The sequence below is a fragment of the Delphinapterus leucas genome, chromosome 11 (genome assembly GCF_059928025.1).
Source record: "Delphinapterus leucas isolate spDelLeu-1000000601 "Yukka" chromosome 11, BTC_Dleu_Yukka2, whole genome shotgun sequence".
Lineage (NCBI taxonomy): Eukaryota > Metazoa > Chordata > Mammalia > Artiodactyla > Monodontidae > Delphinapterus > Delphinapterus leucas.
The window spans coordinates 95,565,329-95,576,771 of NC_143139.1; the positions used below are offsets into that span (position 1 = coordinate 95,565,329).

Consider the following 11,443-nt stretch of genomic DNA (forward strand, 5'->3'; position numbering starts at 1 on the left):
CCCTCCCCGAAGGCCTCTCCCAAACATTCCCCGGAACTGGCGCTCCAGAGCGTTCAGCTCAAGGCTCTCGAAACTGTTACTTCGGACATTACGCCCGCCGCGGGAGCGCTTCGGTTCACAGGTGCGGGGACTGAAGGGACCCAGCAGACGCAGAGAGTCGTTGCTGCCCACCCGCCTTCCTTCCCGTCTCCTCCATCGGTTCCGATCGAGACAGAGGTGTGACTTGAGGCAGGGAATGTTAAGTGGGAAGGAAACTCCCAGCAGAGCCGCAGCAGAGGGCCAAGTATGGGTCCCCTCCGCGCCACCTAGGGAGGAGCTTTAACCCCGGGGCGCACACCCTGGTCCAAGAACTTATCAGTCACCGGGCTGGGGTCCTGGGGTGACCCCACGCCTATGGGCGATGGACCTGACCTGATCGGCGCCCTCCTCGGATCTCTCCGCCACCCCAGGTGTGAAAGGGAGGAGATTGGTTTAGCCCCTGCCTTGTATGAGGACAGCAGGGCGTCGCCTGGGGGCAGAGCCATGGGCAGACCCTTTGCCCTGGTCCCCACAGGATGCTCAGGTCCTTTCTCAAGCCCGGGGGAAGAGGGTGAAGGGCAGGTATGGAACCTACTCGGAGCACTACTCGGCTGTGTTGTTTTTTTTTTTTTTTTTTTTTTTATTTTGCGGCACGCGGGCCTCTCACCGTTGTGGCCTCTCCCGTTGCGGAGCACAGGCTCCGGACGCACAGGCCTAGCGGCCATGGCTCACGGGCCCAGCCGCTCCGCGGCATGTGGGATCTTCCCGGACCGGGGCACGAACCCGTGTCCCCTGCATCGGCAGGCGGACTCTCAACCACTGCGCCACCAGGGAAGCCCTCGGCTGTGTTTTTGAAGTTAGTTTTAATTGGAGAATATGACCCGATCCCGGGTGCTTTGCTTTTCTCTGCCTGTTTCTCATTTTAACATCAAAAACTGCCCGTTCTGGGGGGCAGGGATCAATACGGGGCCTCCCACTGTCTAGATGGGAGCGTCAGGAGGGCAAGGGCTGCATGGACCACTTCCCCGATGTTCCCACACAGGGCAGGCCTCTGCTGTATTTGCTGAATGAATGAAGTGAAGTGACTCCAGTCTCTAGTTTCAGATAAAGAATTTGGGCTCCTAGGGCCCTTCCTGCTCCCCCTTGCATCCTCTCTTCACTCAGCAACTGGGATCAGCTTATAAAAATGGAGGAGGTGGAGGGAGAAGGATTTACATTTAAAGGAGGATCAGGTTTTCTGCTGATGAGATGAGGGGCTGACAGGCTAATTTCAGGGCTAAAACGGGAAGGCGGGTGACCTCCCTATAATGCCCTCCCCTATCAGGGTGATTCCTTGTGCTCTGGCCAGAGACAGCCTGCTCCTCCCCCCTCCCCCCACAAACACGCCCAGCCCGGAGGACCCTACCCCATTAAAAGACTTTATTACCATTTTAGAGAAAAAAGAAACTAGATGAGCAAAGGGATAAAATGAAATTGCCTTAATCCCATCACCAGGGACAACTGAGGCTTTACATACTGTTTTGTAACTGGTTTTTAGTTTGCTTTTTGCTGTCAAACTTTCAGATTATTATTCTGTTTATTTATATATTATAACTGTATTTTCTGGTGCATCCTTTTCTGCTCCCTTGGCTGGTGTTCCTAGACATGGGAACCACGGCACAAACTGTCCAGTCTGTATCAGTGCCCCCGTCACACACTGCCAAGCAGTCCTCTGTGTTACTGGGTCTTGGAAAGTGACTGCTTCTCCCCACTTTCCCACCCTATTGCTGGGCACTAGGTTTAAAGAGGCTTGTCGCTGCCCCCTGGGACTGTGGCTTCTTCCCAGGTAGGATCACCCTACTGGGCCCAGGACAAGTCTTCCAATGCTTTCCTCCCTGGGCCCCTCTCTTGCCCCCACTGTCCTGGCATTCATTGGGTGCTCTGCTCAGCTTCCACCCCAAGTTGACTGCAGTCAGGAGATATATATATCCATTTATCCAATGAAGGAGCTGGCTTTCAGCTGCCCCCTCCACTGTGCCCCCAAGGGATTGATGTCCAACCTCCAACTCCTCCCCACATCCATCCTCCCCATCTCAGTCTTGTTCAGTGGTCAGCCAGGAACAACAGATGCCCACATCTACCAGGTCTGTGCCAGGTGCTCCATGCACTCTCCACGCCCTCTCCACGTGAACACATAGGCTTGCAGTGGGGGAAGCAGGAGAGGGCAAATGCAAAGACAGACCGCAGCTAACTGGCTGAGCCCTGGGGTCTGGCCATTCATTCAGCTGACACTGTCCCCCAGGTGCCCAGCCATGTGCTGGGCAAGGGGATCTAGAGAGGGAGCAGTCCAGCTAAGGGGGGATCCCTTTGCCCAGGCTGCCCTCCCTGGACCCTGGGGTCTCTCTCCAAAGCAAGGCACCAGAGCACCAGCCCCTCATCTCCACTGCCCGCCGTCCCCAAGCCTGTGTCACCAAAAATCATCCATTGATCCAGGCTTAAAATAACCCCTGGCATCTGCAGTGAGCCCCATGTGGCGGGCAGAGGAGCCGTGTCTCTGTTCATGAAGGGAACCCGCCCCACCCCCAGCTCCGAAAGCTGGAGTGTGCGGGTGTCTGAGTGTGCTCACGAATATGAGTGAGAGTGTGCATGTCTGGTGCTGGCACAGCTATGAGAGCCTTCCCCGCACATGTGTGTACATGTGTGTGTCAGTGTGGATATGCCTCTGCATATGTGTTCTTCCCTCACTGTTGAGTTCTCGCCTGGTGTCCAGCTCTGGCTCAGGGTCCTGAGAGGAGAGGTTGTGGACATTAAGGAAAACCTGTCCTGGGCCTCAGTGTCCTGATCTTAGGTGGTAGGTCACCAGTCTGCCCAGCCCTCCTAGAGAGAAACCCAAGACCCAGGGAGAAGAAATGACTTGCTGTGACCGGCACACAGCCTGGAAGGGCTGGGGTATGGCCTGGAACCTGCCCTGTGAGCCCCAAACCTACCTTTTGGCCAGTTTAGTACAAACAGAGAAAGCAGCTGGAGGACCGCAGCCCAGAGGCCAGGCAAGTGTTCCTACCCCCTAGCAGCACACCCAGTGCCTGACTAACGCCTGACACGACAACTCCTCCATAAGCCGCCAGGCCTTCCAACAGGTTGTTTCTTCCTGGAAGGCCTTTCCAGCCCCTCACACTGAGAGCTCCTCTTTATTCTTCATTTTGGAACCAGACTAACATGGGTTAGAATTCCTGCTCTAGTAAGACCAGTCGACCTTTCTAGGCCTCAGTTTTCTCATCTGCAAGATGGGCTGCTAGCTCCTCTTTGGCAGGGCTGCAGGGAGAAGCCAATGGGTCCCTGGATGAAAAACATCCAGGAACATGCAGCCTTTTGGGAGCCCCCGCCACAGCGGTGCTAAGATTGTGATTGCCACTGTGGGTGCCATCCACAAGCCTCAAAGGCCTCATTCCCTAGCCCATCCTGCTTTTATTTTGTCCACGGTGGAGGGTTACGCAAGAAGCAGAGATTCTAGGGGACTATGTACTCCCTGCTAGTGCAGATGCGAAGCCAGCACTGGGAGCGGGGTCTGGAGGGGAGGGCCTGAGGCTCCTTTGTCTCCATGAGAGGCAGCTCGTGACTCAGGCTCCAGCTGCCTGTGGGAGGGAGGGTACCCCCGGGCTCCTGAGGTTGCGAGGGAGCGGGGGTTCGGGGTGGTGGTGCTGGGAACTGGAGCTCAGCTTCCCTTCTTAATTCCGCATCACCCAATGAAGGTGCAAATCCGGAGCTGCCCACCAAGACCATAGCACGAGAACAGACCCAGAGAGGACGGTGCTCGGCAGAGGCCGTACAGCGCCTCCACCCGGGACAGGTGCTCCCTGACCCACTAGCCTGCCCATTCCTGGGACACACCTCCGAGGTCATCTCCGAGCCCGGAGCCGGAGGGCGGGGGACGGAGTGGGGGAGGCCACCTCTCCCCAGAGTCGGGGCCATGCCCTGCATTTGGACCCCTCCTGGCTCGGGCCGCAGTCCTCGGACCTCGCTTGAGGATGGGGACCCCGCGTGAGCGCGGTGGTCCAGAGTTTAGAGAGGCTACAGTTGGTAGCCTCCTCTCATCCGTGGCCTCCCTTTTTCCCTGCGGGTGGGCCTTGAACCCACCCCTTCTACATGCTCCTGACTCCGCCCCTTTCCTGCTACCTGGAGGCTCGGGGTTCCTCAGCCCCACCTCTCTTGACCCCGCCCTCGCCGCGCCTCTAGCCCTGGCCCCACCCACTCCGTCCCACAGCCCCGCCTTCCGGTGCCTGAAGGCTGGCGGTCAAAGTGCCACCGGTCTCGCTGACCTCAGGAGCTGCCGAGATAGACTTTCACCTGCCCTGGAGTCGCTGGCACCGTCCTAGATCCATGCAGGACGCCCGGGGCTGGTCCTCAGAGTCTCTGCAGCTCAGGGGAGTGAGGAGATGCTCAGAGGCCCACTGGGCCCCGGGACCCCTGCAGAGTCCCCGGAAAGAGCATGGGCTGGAACACTGGCATGGGTGTCCTCCTGGCTTCTCCTCGACTCTCCATGTGACCTTGGGCAGTGGTTCCTACCCCCCAACCCCCCCTTCCCCACCCCCAGGTCAGGATCAGGCAGCTGGGGAGCTGGCTCAGATTGGAGAGAGGTCAAATTTCCGTTCTGGGTGAGGGAGAATTTGGCCTGAGCCACCAACAATAGAGCAAATGGGAGTGAGCTCCCACCTTGTGCCCAGAGAAGGGCCAGAGGGGTCTGGTGGCTTCTCAGAGGTGACAGAAAGGGTGAGACCAAATGATGGGGCTGGAGGAGCACTGGGTTCCCTGAAGTGGGTGCCCCTGTGTGCCATGGGGGCAGAATGGCCACAGGGAAGGTTCTGACAGCCTCACCTGGCACTCAGGGGCCACAGTGCCCAAGTCTCCAGCCCCTCCTCCTGCCCCCTCTTCTCTGCACCTTTGCACACAGTTCCTTGGGCCAAGAATGCCCTTTCTCTGCTCTGTTCCAGCAGGAAAACTCCACAGAACTCAGGGCATACCTCCTACTCTCCAAAGCACTCTAAATGCTAAATTAGTCACCACCCCCCACCCCCGGGACTTCCCCGGTGGCGCAGTGGTTAAGAATCTCCCTGCAGAGGACACGGGTTTGAGCCCTGGTCCGGGAACATCCCACATGACACAGCGCAACTAAGCCCCTGCACCACAACTACTGAGCCTGCGCTCTAGAGCCCATGAGCCACAACAAGAGAAGCCATCGCAATGAGAAGCCCGCGCACCGCAAGGAAGAGTAGCCCTGCTCGCCACAACTAGAGAAAGCCTGCGTGCAGCAACGAAGGCCCAACACAGCCAAAGATAAATAAATAAATAAATTTATATATATATATAAAAAATTAGTCACTCCCCCGCTTGGGTCATTCCCTGGCTCTGGCAGGGATCACCCTGTCCTGTCATTGTGTCCCGCTCTGTCTCTCCCACTGGAATAGGACCTAATGGCAGGGTCTGAGGCTGACCTCCTGGCACTGACCAGAATGGTCCTGGCACAAAGCAGGCGTGCTGGCATCTGGTGTGATCAACGGTGCAGTAAATAGATGAGCGATGGGAGTGGTAACTCCTGAGACCAGAGCCTCAGGCTCTGAAACTCACTGGGAAACTCACTTCCCAGAGGGAATTTCTAAGGGTTGGGGGCCCTGGGCAGAAAGGTGTCTTCATTCCAGGGGAGGAAGGAAGTAGAGGCACTTCTGAGGTAGAGACCATACTTTCCACGTGACCTCTTTAATCTTGGACAACTTGTTGGTCCTCAGGCTCCGTTTTGAATATGGGAGATAGGCCCAAAGAGATGCCACAGCGTCTAAAGGCAAGGGGGCCATCCTTGCCGAGACAGAGGGAGGTTAGGGGTCAGGTCCTTCCTCCCTGGCCTCACCAGCTGCGCCTCCCCACCCCCAGCCTGAGCCGGGAGCTAGGGCTGCCAGGGCAGGAAGTGAGACGTGCCTGCAGGAAGCCCCAGGAGGAACTGAGACTTCAGCCAACCCCGCCCCCCCCCACCGTGGGGCCCTGGGGACCTCCGGGACACCTGACCCTCCATCAGGAAAAACTGTCCAGAAACAGGCTAGTTGGAGGCGGGCTACTTCCCTCAGTTCCCATCCCAACAAGCAGCTCTCCCAGTCTATTGTGGATCCCTCTTACTGCAGAAAGAGACCAGTTGGGGAGGGAAATCTTTGAGTAGTGATAGAAACAAGGAGTAAAGCCTGGGATCAACACCTGGAGTCTGATGCTCCCCAGGAGAGCACCTGGGCCAGGGAATTTCTGGACAGGTAGGCGCCCGGGTGTAGCTCCGCTCCACCGCTGCTTGTTGTATCTTGGGCCAGATCCCTTCACCTCTCTGGGCCTCTTCTTCCCTATCTGCAAAATGCACCATATCATCCCTGCTCATGGACATGAACTGGTCCAGATTTTCAGGAAAGCAATTTGACCAACAGGGGTCTTAAAAAAGGTCAAGGCCTTTTTAAAGCAATGACTCTCCTTCTGGGAAAGAGACTCAGTTTCCTTATCTGTAAAATGGGGGTGGGGAGTGAGGATCCTCCACGTTGCCTTCCCAGTCCTACTTGGAGGGCCACAGGCCACGAGGACAACTTTGCGTCCAACCCCCCACCACCATTTTTCAGAAAAGGAAACTGAGACTGGACTAGGGGTTCACTGGGGACACGGTGGTGCCAGAGGTTTGTGTGTCTGGACCCCAGGGGTGTTCACCCACTTGTTTCGCCTCCAGGGCCCACCCCCTGGCTGTGGTAGAAAAGGTGGGGTGAGACGGATGGCCGAGAACAGCTCAGAGCCCCCCAACCCTGAGATGGAGGGAAGTGGAAAGCTGGGCCCGTTCTGGGCCTGCTCCCCACCCTCCTGCCTGTGCCCGCACACTGACCTCACCTCAGCCACCTGGTGGTCTGGGGGCGGGGAGGGGGCATCTGAGATGGGTTTGGGAGGGAGAGGAAGAGACTTAGATGTGGTAGTCCAGGTTCTGGGGCTCCAACTACTGCTGGCCGCTGACTATCTTCTGAGCTGGGAAAGGGGTGGGCAGGAAAGGCAGGTGTCTGCTGGGAAGCTTTGATGAGCAGAAAGCAACTGATGCACGGAACAGAACATGGTCAAGATGGGAATTCCCTGGCGGTCCAGTGGTTAGGACTCCTAGCTCTCACTGCCGAAGGCCTGGGTTCAATCCCTGGTCAGGGAACTAAGATTTCATAAGCTGCGCAGCATGGCAAAGGAAAAAAAAAAAAAAAGGAACATGGTCAAGAACCTACAAGTGGGACAAAATGGTACTCAGAATCCCATCTGCTGATTCCCAGTCCATCGTGCCTTCCCAGGGTGCTAAGCTGTGACAAATTCCAAGGACACTGTCCAGGGTGGAGTCCAGGTCAGGAGGTTCTAACCCTGTGTCCCTGTGTAGGAGGGTTGGCAGGAGAGTCAGCGACTGACTGAGTGCACAGGATGGTCCAGAACTGGAAGAGATGGTCTCAGCTCCAGGCCCCAGGGCAAGGGGCACCACTGTCAGAGGAACAGTTCCACTGGGATGGTGGGTGACCATAGGGGGCTGGCACAGAGTGGCCAAGTGACCCAAGCACTTGGGGAGGACAGGCCACAAAGAGAAGGACACTCAAGGGACATCAGGTCCAGCTGGTTCAAGGCCAGAGGCCTACCCTGGCCTCCTAACAAAGGAGCCTCTTGCAGGTCCTGGGCCCTGCCCTGTATACAGCCCAGTGTGCCCTGGAGGCAGCTGGGATTCCAGGTGGTCTCTGATGGAGATGCCTGTCCGTGTGCCTTCAGTGTGAATCTGCAGTCCAGCTCCAGAGGCTGTAGACTTCCTCCCAAGGGAAGAGAGGGCTTCCTCCCAAGGGAAGGGAGGGCTACAGCCTGGGGCTCTGGAAGCTGCCACCAGGGTGAAAATGGCATCATAGGTCCTAGCAGATTGGGCCAAGCTCAGGGGTGACCCTAGGATACAGATACCAAAGAATCAGCACAATTCAGGCTTTTTCTTAAAATCATCTTGTACTAAATCCCAAAGAAAACAGGTCAGTTGGTTACCCATTGCTTCCATTTGTATCAGTTTAAAAGCAGGACAGCTCTGAGAGCAAGTATTAAAAAAATACAACACCCAGCTACAAATTAAGCATCCTCCCACTCGATCATTTTCCTAGATTCATTCTGGTTTCTGGTGGCTTCCCCATGCTTAAAAAAACCTCCTACTCAGAGTACCCCAACCACTCGAAAGCACAGAGCTCAGCCACGACCTTTGAGGGCTGCCATAGATGGTATGATTTTAAGCCAAATGCTAACATGCCATACGATGCCATGCAGTCTGAACCCTGTGGTCTGCGGTGCCTGTGGTTCTGCAGGGTTAGCCGGGGAGCAGCATGGTTCCCAGAAAAGGGATGGGTGAGAGCTGGGGTGAAGAACCGAATTCAATCTCTAAGCCCCTGGCTGTTGGCCCGCAGGGAGGGCAGGGACCACCTCCTGCCCCCTCCGTCGCTACGGTTGCTCGGGACCGGCCGTCTTAGTGGTCACCAGCTCAGTGGAACCCAGCTCTGTGGCTGGCACAGGTACGCTGTGGGCAGGTGGGGTGGTAGCTGGGTCTTCACTGGGCGGAAGCCAGATGGGAGCTGTGGCATCCAGGGTTCCCGGGGAGAGGACGTTGTCACTGTCCAGGGGCTCTGGGGAGGTGGGAAGGGAATGCAGGGTCAGGATTGGGTCACAGCCTTCCCCCATCCCTGTTCCGGAAGCCTCCCTGGAGGAACAGCCCTCTGACTTATGAGAGAGAAGTCAGTTGATGAAGCCCCACTGGCGGGACTGGGGAGGGTGGCACATGATCGGCCCTCAGGACCGGAAGTGCTGAGAGCGCTGGCAAAATGGGAGAGGGCGAGGAGGGGTGGGAACCAGTCTGGCTGTCCAGAGAGAGGGCAGGACAGACCCCTCCCTCGACCGGGCTCCCCAGCCTTGTGTCTCTTCCTCACACAAGTCTGGGACGCCAGAGCTGTGTCCCTCGCCTGGACCGGGGTCTGGGACAGGATTATTTCTCCCTGTTCAGCCTGAGACCCTCAGAGCGCACTCTTCGTCCCCTCTGTCTGCATCACCCCCTAGAGCCCTGCCTCCGCTTCAGACCTCCCCCACGCCTTTACCCTGCCCCTGCCCCTGCCCCTCAAGGGCCATGTCTCCCCTCCGACGGCCCCCAGCCCTCTCGGTTCCCCTAGACGCGGAACTTACCATCCTGGTCTCCGTCCGGGGCCTCCGGGGCCTCCAGGGCCTCTGGGGCAGCCGCCGCGCCGGGCCGCCGTCGTCGGCGCCTCCAGCTCACCAGGCCCAGCAGGACCAGGGCCAGCGCCAGGCCCAGCAGCGCGGGGGCGCCGAAGAGCAGCGCCGGGAGCGGCAGCGCGGCCTCGGCCTCGGCCGTGGCCCCCGGGCCCACCGACTCCTGCGGCTGCAGCGCCGTCCCGGGCGCCAGACTGCTCGGGCCACCTGCTGGAGAGGACGGGCAGGCAGAGCACGGGGCAGAGGGGAGAGGCGAGCGGGGAGGGGGAGGGTCGGAGGGAGGCGAGGCTGGGCCGCGGAGGGGAGGGACAGCCGGACGGGGCAGGGCAGGGGGAGGGGGAGAGAGGGGGCCGTGAGGGCCACGCGGCGATGGCTGGTCCCCATCCAGGCCCCAGCCCACAGGCCCCCCTCCCCGCCCGTTAACGCGATGCCCCCCGACATCCTGGGACAGGTGGGGGTCATGCCTGTGACTCTGGTAGGGCGGGGTCCTCCTGGCAGAACCCTCCCTCTCCTTTCAGGGCCGCCCTGCGTGCCTTACATGAGCGCGGCTCAACTCTTACCTGGTCTAGGCTCTGTCGTCCGGAGGAGGCTGCAGGCCACGCATTTGCGAACCAGCGGGTCGAAGCACTGGGTCTGCAGGCACTGCGGGGCGACTGGCCTGTCTCTGCCCCTCAGGCCCCTCGCCCCTCGCCTCATGCTGCCGAAGCCCATGCCTGTCTGCCTACCCCGCTGGGGCTGAGTCTGGCCTCTGTTGCCCCATGGGGAGGAAACCGGGCAGGGCCACCACCCACCCCGCCCTCCTGCCTGCTGGGGTTGGACCAGGTGGGGCCACTCTTAGCCAGGGCCCCGGCACCCCAGACCTTCTATCTGTGGTTTCTCCATTCAACCATCACCTCCAGACAACCACTGGGCGGGCCCTCTGCTGGGCACCGAGATGAGGCTGGGGCTCAAACCAGGGCCTGCTCTTGGGGAGCAGAGGATGGGCCCCTTAATTGGGACACAGACCTCTGGGTGGCCTCCTCTGTCCTGCTTCCCAAGGTCAGCCCAGAGTCCTAGACCATGCTCACCAGGCATCTCCCCCCCACCTGCCTCCTTCGGGGAGCCCTCCTGTCCTTCTCAGGCAGAGCTGCTCAGTTCATCAAACACATCCTGAGTGGCCACATTGTACCAGGCCCCAGACGACTCCCACACTGGAGGTGGTGATGGGGGAGACAATGCCTCACGGCAGCGGCATCAATGAAGATGATCACCACGGAGGGGACAGGAAAGCTTTGTGGAGGAGATGATGAGAAGGTGTTTGCTAGGTGGAGTGAGGTCTAGGGGAGCGCCCAGTGTGAGCAAGGGCCTAAATATGAAGGCCAGGGAGTACTGGGACCAGAGGCCCTTGACTGAGAGAAGCTGGGACTCCAGCTGGAAAGGCACTGGGGAGCCATGAAGGGCTTTAAGCAAGGCGTGTCATAGTCAGATTTGCCTGACTATGGTTAGCGAGGAACCACTGGCTGGAGTAGAGGGCACAGACGGGGTAGGCTCAGGGACAGCTCGGTCTCCAGATCCTAAGCAGGAGGGACACTCAGATCCACAGATGAACAGACAGACGAACAGACCAAGGCCCAGTAGGCAGGAGGCAGCTCACCCACCCGACTCCTTTTTCTCAGGGCTGTGTGTGTCCAGGCTTTCTCGCCTCTGTGTCTCACCGAGGCCCCTCCTGTCTGTCTCTACTCTCTGGTGTTTGGGGCAGACCCACCTGTCTCTCACCTGTGTCTCTCAGACTGAGTCTCAGACAGACACACAAGCCCCCTCGACCTTCCTGGACATATGCTGCCCCCTCCCTGGGGGCAGGGGCTGGCAGAGAGCCTCAGCATGGAGCACGGACTTAGAGCCTCATGGTGGGCCATACCAGACCCCTAAGCACTCAGGGCTGGAGGTGCACAGAGGAAAGAGTAACTGTCCCGGGGGCAGGGAGGGGGCTTAGGGGTAGGAGTAGATCTTTAGCCGTTCAAGGGGGAGGGGAACCTTCCAGGCAGAGAGAGGGGATGGGCAAGGGCAGAAGCACAGAGAGGAGCAAGGGAAAGCTTGCTCTGGGAACAGGCATGGCCACTGCCTCAGGGGGAGGCTGCAGATGGGCAGGGCCAGGCCTCAAGCCGCAGGCCTCGGGCAGTGAGGGGCCCAG

At 58.9% G+C, this 11,443-nt stretch overlaps 1 protein-coding gene across 3 annotated transcripts; it reads right to left on the reverse strand.

Annotated features, from left to right (window-relative positions):
• Positions 1-7,990: 7,990 nt before the first annotated feature.
• On the reverse strand, positions 7,991-10,035 carry TNFRSF13C (TNF receptor superfamily member 13C). 3 transcript variants are annotated; one of them, XM_022597013.3, is made up of 3 exons: positions 9,834-10,035; positions 9,229-9,561; positions 7,991-8,678 (listed from the first exon to the last, which is right to left on the reverse strand). In XM_022597013.3, the coding sequence occupies exons 1-3, from the start codon at positions 9,982-9,984 to the stop codon at positions 8,497-8,499; spliced, it is 666 nt and encodes a 221-aa protein (XP_022452721.1). In that variant the 5' UTR covers positions 9,985-10,035; the 3' UTR covers positions 7,991-8,496. The 3 variants fall into 3 exon arrangements, with proteins under 3 accessions (XP_022452721.1, XP_022452723.1, XP_022452722.1); XM_022597015.3 differs by having other exon boundaries at positions 9,229-9,480; positions 9,834-10,029; XM_022597014.3 differs by having other exon boundaries at positions 9,229-9,483; positions 9,834-10,025.
• Between the last annotated feature and the right edge of the window lie 1,408 nt (positions 10,036-11,443).

Excerpts from the sequence above, each read along its gene's own strand:
- TNFRSF13C (XM_022597013.3), bottom strand. The coding sequence starts at position 9,984 with ATGGGCTTCGGCAGCATGAGGCGAGGGGCGAGGGGCCTGAGGGGCAGA. Across the intron at positions 9,562-9,833 it reads GACGACAGAGCCTAGACCAG|CCTCGCCTCCCTCCGACCCT; the intron begins GTAAGAGTTGAG and ends TCCGCGGCCCAG. Across the intron at positions 8,679-9,228 it reads CCCGGACGGAGACCAGGATG|AGCCCCTGGACAGTGACAAC; the intron begins GTAAGTTCCGCG and ends CCACCTCCCCAG.